The sequence below is a fragment of the Procambarus clarkii genome, unplaced genomic scaffold (genome assembly GCF_040958095.1).
Source record: "Procambarus clarkii isolate CNS0578487 unplaced genomic scaffold, FALCON_Pclarkii_2.0 HiC_scaffold_131, whole genome shotgun sequence".
In the NCBI taxonomy this organism is placed as follows: domain Eukaryota; kingdom Metazoa; phylum Arthropoda; class Malacostraca; order Decapoda; family Cambaridae; genus Procambarus; species Procambarus clarkii.
The window spans coordinates 899,933-908,727 of NW_027189164.1; the positions used below are offsets into that span (position 1 = coordinate 899,933).

At 59.0% G+C, this 8,795-nt stretch overlaps 1 protein-coding gene across 1 annotated transcript in view; it reads left to right on the forward strand.

The window, feature by feature from the left end:
- The first annotated feature begins 991 nt into the window (after positions 1-991).
- Positions 992-8,795, forward strand: part of LOC138360915 (uncharacterized) — a 27,356-nt gene continuing 19,552 nt past the window's right edge. Inside the window, exon 1 of the mRNA XM_069320415.1 lies at positions 992-1,002. Coding sequence (XP_069176516.1) covers positions 992-1,002 — 11 coding nt within the window. The remainder of the gene's footprint in view (positions 1,003-8,795) is intronic.

An 8,795-nucleotide genomic window follows, 5' to 3' on the forward strand; every position in this document is an offset into this window, starting at 1 on the left:
ACAGTAGTGGAGGGTAGCAGTAGTGTAGGGTGGCAGTAGTAGAGGGTGGCGGTAGTGGAGGGTGGCGGTTGTGTAGGGTGGCGGTAGTGTAGGGTGGCAGTATTGGAGGGTGGGAGTAGTGGAGGGTGGCGGTAGTGTAGGGTGGCAGTAGTGGAGGGTGGCAGTAGTGTAGGGTGGCAGTAGTGGAGGGTGGCAGTAGTGAAAGGTGGCAGTAGTGGAGGATGGCCGTAGTGGAGGGTGGCAGTAGTGAAGGGGTGGCAGTAGTGGAGGGTAGCAGTAGTGTAGGGTGGCAGTAGTAGAGGGTGGCGGTAGTGGAGGGTGGCGGTTGTGTAGGGTGGCGGTAGTGTAGGGTGGCAGTATTGGAGGGTGGGAGTAGTGGAGGGTGGCGGTAGTGTAGGGTGGCAGTAGTGGAGGGTGGCAGTAGTGGAGGGTGGCAGTAGTGTAGGGTGGCAGTAGTGGAGGGTGGCAGTAGTGAAAGGTGGCAGTAGTGGAGGATGGCCGTAGTGGAGGGTGGCAGTAGTGAAGGGGTGGCAGTAGTGGAGGATGGCCGTAGTGGAGGGTGGCAGTAGTGAAGGGGTGGCAGTAGTGGAGGGTGGCAGTAGTGGAGGGTGGCAGTAGTGTAGGGTGGCAGTAGTGTAGGGTGGCAGTAGTGGAGGGTGGCAGTAGTGGAGGATGGCAGTAGTGTAGGGTGGCAGTAGTGGTTTGTGGGTGTAGTGGAGGGTGGAATTGTGTAGGGTGGCAGTAGTGAAGGGTGGCAGCAGTGTAGGGTGGCAGTAGTGGAGGGTGGGAGTAGTGGAGTGTGGCGGTAGTGTTGGGTGGCAGTAGTGGAGGTTGGCAGTAGTGTAGGGTGGCAGTAGTGGAGGGTGGAAGTAGTGTAGGGTGGCAGTAGTGGAGGGTGGCGTTAGTGGAGGGTGGCAGTAGTGGAGGGTGGCAGTAGTGGAGGGTGGCGGTAGTGTAGGTTGGCAGTAGTGGAGGGTGGCAGTAGTGGAGGATGGCAGTAGTGTAGGTTGGCAGTAGTGGTTTGTGGGTGTAGTGGAGGGTAGAATTGTGTAGGGTGGCAGTAGTGAAGGGTGGCAGTAGTGTAGGGTGGCAGTAGTGGAGGGTGGGAGTAGTGGAGGGTGGCGGTAGTGTAGGGTGGCAGTAGTGGAGGGTGGCAGTAGATGAGGATGGCAGTAGTGAAGGGTGGCAGTAGTGTAGGGTGGCAGTAGTGGTTTGTGGGTGTAGTTGATGGTGGAATTTTGTAGGGTGGCAGTAGTGAAGGGTGGCAGCAGTGTAGGGTGGCAGTAGTGTAGGGTGGCAGTAGTGGAGGGTGGCAGTAGAGGAGGATGGCAGTAGTGTAGGGTGGCAGTAGTGGTTTGTGGGTGTAGTGGAGGGTGGAATTGTGTAGGGTGGCAGTAGTGAAGGGTGGCAGCAGTGTACGGTGGCAGTAGTGGAGGGTGGGAGTAGTGGAGGGTGGCGGTAGTGTTGGGTGGCAGTAGTGGAGGGTGGCAGTAGTGTAGGGTGGCAGTAGTGGAGGGTGGCAGTAGTGTAGGGTGGCAGTAGTGGAGGGTGGCGTTAGTGGAGGGTGGCAGTAGTGGAGGGTGGCAGTAGTGGAGGGTGGCGGTAGTGTAGGGTGGCAGTAGTGGAGGGTGGCAGTAGTGGAGGATGGCAGTAGTGTAGGTTGGCAGTAGTGGTTTGTGGGTGTAGTGGAGGGTGGAATTGTGTAGGGTGGCAGTAGTGAAGGGTGGCAGTAGTGTAGGGTGGCAGTAGTGGAGGGTGGGAGTAGTGGAGGGTGGCGGTAGTGTAGGGTGGCAGTAGTGGAGGGTGGTAGTAGTTGAGGATGGCAGTAGTGAAGGGTGGCAGTAGTGTAGGGTGGCAGTAGTGGTTTGTGGGTGTAGTGGATGGTGGAATTTTGTAGGGTGGCAGTAGTGAAGGGTGGCAGCAGTGTAGGGTGGCAGTAGTGGAGGGTGGCAGTAGTGGAGGGTGGCAGTAGTGGAGGGTGGGAGTAGTGGAGGTGGGCGGTAGTGTAGGGTGGCAGTAGTGGAGGGTGGCAGTAGTGTAGGGTGGCAGTAGTGGAGGATGGCAGTAGTGTAGGGTGGCAGTAGTGAAGGGTGGCAGTAGTGAAGGGTGGCAGTAGTAGAGGGTGGCAGTAGTGAAGGGTGGCAGTAGTATAGGGTGGCAGAAGAGGAGGGTGGCAGTAGTAGAGGGTGGCAGTAGTGAAGGGTGGCAGTAGTATAGGGTGGCAGTAGTGGAGGGTGGCAGTAGTAGAGGGTGGCAGTAGTATAGGGTGGCAGTAGTAGAGGGTGGCAGTAGTGAAGGGTGGCAGTAGTGGAGGGTGGCAGTAGTGGAGGATTACAGTAGTGAAGGGTGGCAGTAGTGGAGGGTGGCAGTAGTGGAGGGTGGCAGTAGTGAAGGGTGGCAGTAGTGAAGGGTGGCATTAGTGGAGGGTGGCAGTAGTGGAGGATGGCAGTAGTGAAGGGTGGCAGTAGTGGAGGGTGGCAGTAGTGGAGGGTGGCAGTAGTGGAGGATGGCAGTAGTGTAGGGTGGCAGTAGTGGAGGGTTGCAGTAGTGGAGGGTGGCAGTAGTGGAGGGCGGCAGTAGTGGAGGATGGCAGTAGTGAAGCGTGGCAGTAGTGGAGGGTGGCAGTAGTGGAGGGTGGCAGTAGTGGAGGTAGGGAGTAGTGGAGGGTGGCAGTAGTGTAGGGTGGCAGTAGTGAAGGGTGGCAGTAGTAGAGGGTGGCGGTAGGTGAGAGTGGCAGTAGTGTAGGGTGGAAGTAGTGAAGGGTGGCAGTAGTAGAGGGTGGCGGTAGTGGAGGGTGGCAGTAGTGTAGGGTGGCAGTAGTGGAGGGAGGCAGTAGTGAAGGGTGGCAGTAGTGGAGGGTGGCAGTAGTGTAGGGTGGCAGTAGTGTAGGGTGGCAGTAGTATAGGGTGGCAGTAGTGGAGGGTGGCAGTAGTGGAGGGTGGCAGTAGTGAAGGGTGGCAGTACTGTAGGGTGGGAGTAGTGGAGGGTGGCAGTAGTGGAGGGTGGCAGTAGTGTAGGGTGGCAGCAGTGGAGGGTGGTATTAGTGGAGGGTGGCGGTAGTGGAGGGTGGCAGTAGTGGAGGGTGGCAGTGGTGTAGGGTGGCAGTAGTGTAGGGTGACAGTAGTGGAGGGTGGCAGTAGTGGAGGGTGGCACTAGTGGAGGGTGGCAGTAGCGTAGGGTGGCGGTAGTGTAGGGTGGCAGTAGTGAAGGGTAGCAGTAGTGGAGGGTGGCAGTAGTGGAGGGTGGCAGTAGTGGAGGGTGGCAGTAGTGTAGGGTGGCAGTAGTGGAGGGTGGTAGTAGTGGAGGGTGGCAGTAGTGTAGGGTGGCAGTAGTGTAGGGTGGCAGTAGTGTAGGGTGGCAGTAGTGTAGGGTGGCAGTAGTGTAGGGTGGCATTAGTGTAGGGTGGCAGTAGTGTAGGGTGGCAGTAGTGTAGGGTGGCAGTAGTGTGGGGTGGCATTAGTGTAGGGTGGCAGTAGTGAAGAGTCGCAGTAGTCGAGGGTGGCGGTAGTGGAGGGTGGCAGTAGTGTAGGGTGGCAGTAGTGGAGGGTGGCGGTAGTGTAGGGTGGCATTAGTGTAGGGTGGCAGTAGTGGAGGGTGGCGGTAGTGTAGGGTGGCGGTAGTGAAGGGTGGCAGTAGTGTAGGGTGGCAGTAGTGTAGGGTGACGGTAGTGAAGGGTGGCAGTAGTGAAGGGTGGCAGTAGTGTAGGGTGGCAGTAGTGTAGGGTGGCAGTAGTGTAGGGTGGCGGTAGTGAAGGGTGGCAGTAGTGTAGGGTGGAAGTAGTGTAGGGTGGCAGTAGTGTAGGGTGGCAGTAGTGTAGGGTGACAGTAGTGGAGGGTGGCAGTAGTGTAGGGTGGAAGTAGTGAAGGGTGGCAGTAGTGTAGGGTGGCAGTAGTGTAGGGTGGCAGTAGTGGAGGGTGGAAGTAGTGGAGAGTGACAGTAGTGTAGGGTGGAAGTAGTGAAGGGTGGTAGTAGTGTAGGGTGGCAGTAGTGGAGGGTGCCAGTAGAGTAGGGTGGAAGTAGTGAAGGGTGGCAGTAGTAGAGGGTGGCGGTAGTGGAGGGTGGCAGTAGTGTAGGGTGGCAGTAGTGGAGGGAGGCAGTAGTGAAGGGTGGCAGTAGTGGAGGGAGGCAGTAGTGTAGGGTGGCAGTAGTGTAGGGTGGCAGTAGTATAGGGTGGCAGTAGTAGAGGGTGGCAGTAGTGTAGGGTGGCAGTAGTGTAGGGTGGCAGTAGTGGAGGGTGGCAGTAGTGTAGGGTGGCAGTAGTGTAGGGTGGCAGTAGTGGAGGGTGGCAGTAGTGTAGGGTGGAAGTAGTGAAGGGTGGCAGTAGTGTAGGGTGGCAGTAGTGTAGGGTGGCAGTAGTGGAGGGTGGCAGTAGTAGTAGGGTGGCAGTAGTGAAGGGTGGGAGTAGTGGAGGGTGGCAGTAGTGTAGGGTGGCAGTAGTGTAGGGTGGCAGTACTGGAGGGTGGCAGTAGTGTAGGGTGGCAGTAGTGTAGGGTGGCAGTAGTGGAGGGTGGCAGTAGTGTACGGTGGAAGTAGTGAAGGGTGGCAGTAGTGTAGGGTGGCAGTAGTGGAGGGTGGCAGTAGTGTAGGGTGGCAGTAGTGGAGGGTGGCAGTAGTGTAGGGTGGCAGTAGTGTAGGGTGGCATTAGTGTAGGGTGGCAATAGTGAAGGGTGGCAGTAGTAGAGGGTGGCGGTAGTGGAGGGTGGCAGTAGTGTAGGGTGGCAGTAGTGTAGGGTGGCAGTAGTGAATGGTGGCAGTAGTGGAGGGTGGCAGTAGTGTAGGGTGGCATTAGTGTAGGGTGGCAGTAGTGAAGGGTGGCAGTAGTAGAGGGTGGCGGTAGTGGAGGGTGGCAGTAGTGTAGGGTGGCAGTAGTGGAGGGTGGCGGTAGTGTAGGGTGGCATTAGTGTAGGGTGGCAGTAGTGGAGGGTGGCGGTAGTGTAGGGTGGCGGTAGTGAAGGGTGGCAGTAGTGTAGGGTGGCAGTAGTGTAGGGTGACGGTAGTGAAGGGTGGCAATAGTGAAGGGTAGCAGTAGTGTAGGGTGGCAGTAGAGTAGGGTGCCAGTATTGTAGGGTGGCGGTAGTGAAGGGTGGCAGTAGTGTAGGGTGGAAGTAGTGTAGGGTGGCTGTAGTGTAGGGTGGCAGTAGTGTAGGGTGGCAGTAGTGGAGGGTGGCAGTAGTGTAGGGTGGAAGTAGTGAAGGGTGGCAGTAGTGTAGGGTGGCAGTAGTGTAGGGTGGCAGTAGTGGAGGGTGGAAGTAGTGGAGGGTGGCAGTAGTGTAAGGTGGCAGTAGTGGAGGGTGGCAGTAGTGTAGGGTGGAAGTAGTGAAGGGTGGCAGTAGTGTAGGGTGGCAGTAGTGTAGGGTGGCAGTAGTGGAGGGTGGCAGTAGTGGAGGGTGGCAGTAGTGTAGGGTGGCAGTAGTGGAGGGTGGCAGTAGTGGAGGGTGGCAGTAGTGGAGGGTGGCGGTAGTGGAGGGTGGCAGTAGTGGAGGGTGGCAGTAGTGGAGGGTTGCGGTAGTGGAGGGTGTCAGTAGTGGAGGGTGTCAGTAGTGGAGGGTGGCAGTAGTGGAGGGTGTCAGTAGTGGAGGGTGGCAGTAGTGGAGGGTGGCGGTAGTGTAGGGTGGCAGTAGTGGAGGGTGGCAGTAGTGGAGGGTGTCAGTAGTGGAGGGTGGCAGTAGTGGAGGGTAGCGGTAGTGGAGGGTGGCGGTAGTGGAGGGTGTCAGTAGTGGAGGGTGTCAGTAGTGGAGGGTGTCAGTAGTGGAGGGTGTCAGTAGTGGAGGGTGTCAGTAGTGGAGGGTGTCAGTAGTGGAGGGTGTCAGTAGTGGAGGGTGTCAGTAGTGGAGGGTGGCGGTAGTGGAGGATGGCAGTAGTGGAGGGTGGCGGTAGTGGAGGGTGGCAGTAGTGTAGGGTGGCAGTAGTGGAGGGTGGCAGTAGTGGAGGGTGGCAGTAGTGGAGGGTGGCAGTAGTGGAGGGTGTCAGTAGTGGAGGGTGGCGGTAGTGGAGGATGGCAGTAGTGGAGGGTGGCGGTAGTGGAGGATGGCAGTAGTGGAGGGTGGCAGTAGTGGAGGGTGGCAGTAGTGTAGGGTGGCGGTAGTGGAGGGTGGCGGTAGTGGAGGATGGCAGTAGTGGAGGGTGGCGGTAGTGGAGGGTGGCAGTAGTGTAGGGTGGCAGTAGTGGAGGGTGGCAGTAGTGGAGGGTGCCAGTAGTGGAGGGTGGCAGTAGTGGAGGGTGCCAGTAGTGGAGGGTGGCAGTAGTGGAGGATGGCAGTAGTAGAGGGTGGCGGTAGTGGAGGATGGCAGTAGTGGAGGGTGGCAGTAGTGGAGGGTGTCAGTAGTGGAGGGTGTCAGTAGTGGAGGGTGGCGGTAGTGGAGGATGGCAGTAGTGGAGGGTGGCGGTAGTGGAGGGTGGCAGTAGTGTAGGGTGGCAGTAGTGGAGGGTGGCAGTAGTGGAGGGTGGCAGTAGTGTAAGGTGGCAGTAGTGGAGGGTGGCAGTAGTGTAGGGTGGAAGTAGTGAAGGGTGGCAGTAGTGTAGGGTGGCAGTAGTGTAGGGTGGCAGTAGTGGAGGGTGGCAGTAGTGGAGGGTGGCAGTAGTGTAGGGTGGCAGTAGTGGAGGGTGGCAGTAGTGGAGGGTGGCAGTAGTGGAGGGTGGCGGTAGTGGAGGGTGGCAGTAGTGGAGGGTGGCAGTAGTGGAGGGTTGCGGTAGTGGAGGGTGTCAGTAGTGGAGGGTGTCAGTAGTGGAGGGTGGCAGTAGTGGAGGGTGTCAGTAGTGGAGGGTGGCAGTAGTGGAGGGTGGCGGTAGTGTAGGGTGGCAGTAGTGGAGGGTGGCAGTAGTGGAGGGTGTCAGTAGTGGAGGGTGGCAGTAGTGGAGGGTGGCGGTAGTGGAGGGTGGCGGTAGTGGAGGGTGTCAGTAGTGGAGGGTGTCAGTAGTGGAGGGTGTCAGTAGTGGAGGGTGTCAGTAGTGGAGGGTGTCAGTAGTGGAGGGTGTCAGTAGTGGAGGGTGTCAGTAGTGGAGGGTGTCAGTAGTGGAGGGTGGCGGTAGTGGAGGATGGCAGTAGTGGAGGGTGGCGGTAGTGGAGGGTGGCAGTAGTGTAGGGTGGCAGTAGTGGAGGGTGGCAGTAGTGGAGGGTGGCAGTAGTGGAGGGTGGCAGTAGTGGAGGGTGTCAGTAGTGGAGGGTGGCGGTAGTGGAGGATGGCAGTAGTGGAGGGTGGCGGTAGTGGAGGATGGCAGTAGTGGAGGGTGGCAGTAGTGGAGGGTGGCAGTAGTGTAGGGTGGCGGTAGTGGAGGGTGGCGGTAGTGGAGGATGGCAGTAGTGGAGGGTGGCGGTAGTGGAGGGTGGCAGTAGTGTAGGGTGGCAGTAGTGGAGGGTGGCAGTAGTGGAGGGTGCCAGTAGTGGAGGGTGGCAGTAGTGGAGGGTGCCAGTAGTGGAGGGTGGCAGTAGTGGAGGATGGCAGTAGTAGAGGGTGGCGGTAGTGGAGGATGGCAGTAGTGGAGGGTGGCAGTAGTGGAGGGTGTCAGTAGTGGAGGGTGTCAGTAGTGGAGGGTGGCGGTAGTGGAGGATGGCAGTAGTGGAGGGTGGCGGTAGTGGAGGGTGGCAGTAGTGTAGGGTGGCAGTAGTGGAGGGTGGCAGTAGTGGAGGGTGCCAGTAGTGGAGGGTGGCAGTAGTGGAGGGTGCCAGTAGTGGAGGGTGGCGGTAGTGGAGGATGGCAGTAGTGGAGGGTGGCAGTAGTGGAGGGTGGCAGTAGTGGAGGGTGGCAGTAGTGGAGGGTGGCAGTAGTGGAGGGTGGCAGTAGTGGAGGGTGGCAGTAGTGGAGGGTGGCAGTAGTGGAGGGTGGCAGTAGTGTAGGGTGCCAGTAGTGGAGGGTGGCAGTAGTGGAGGGTGCCAGTAGTGGAGGGTGGCAGTAGTGGAGGGTGCCAGTAGTGGAGGGTGGCGGTAGTGGAGGATGGCAGTAGTGGAGGGTGGCAGTAGTGGAGGGTGCCAGTAGTGGAGGGTGGCGGTAGTGGAGGATGGCAGTAGTGGAGGGTGGCAGTAGTGGAGGGTGGCAGTAGTGGAGGGTGGCGGTAGTGGAGGATGGCAGTAGTGGAGGGTGGCGGTAGTGGAGGGTGGCAGTAGTGGAGGGTGCCAGTAGTGGAGGGTGGCAGTAGTGGAGGGTGGCAGTAGTGGAGGGTGGCAGTAGTGGAGGGTGGCAGTAGTGGAGGATGGCAGTAGTGGAGGGTGGCAGTAGTGGAGGGTGGCAGTAGTGGAGGGTGCCAGTAGTGGAGGGTGGCAGTAGTGGAGGGTGCCAGTAGTGGAGGGTGGCGGTAGTGGAGGATGGCAGTAGTGGAGGGTGGCAGTAGTGTAGGGTGGCAGTAGTGGAGGGTGGCGGTAGTGGAGGATGGCAGTAGTGGAGGGTGGCAGTAGTGGAGGGTGGCAGTAGTGGAGGGTGGCGGTAGTGGAGGATGGCAGTAGTGGAGGGTGGCGGTAGTGGAGGATGGCAGTAGTGGAGGGTGGCAGTAGTGGAGGGTGGCAGTAGTGGAGGGTGGCAGTAGTGTATGGTGGCAGTAGTGTAGGGTGGCAGTAGTGGAGGGTGGCAGTAGTGGAGGGTGGCAGTAGTGTAGGGTGGCAGTAGTGTAGGGTGGCAGTAGTGTAGGGTGGCAGTAGTGGAGGGTGGCAGTAGTGGAGGGTGGCAGTAGTGGAGGGTGGCAGTAGTGTAGGGTGGCAGTAGTGGAGGGTGGCAGTAGTGGAGGGTGGCAGTAGTGTAGGGTGGCAGTAGTGGAGGGTGGCAGTAGTGTAGGGTGGCAGTAGTGTAGGGTGGCAGTAGTGTAGG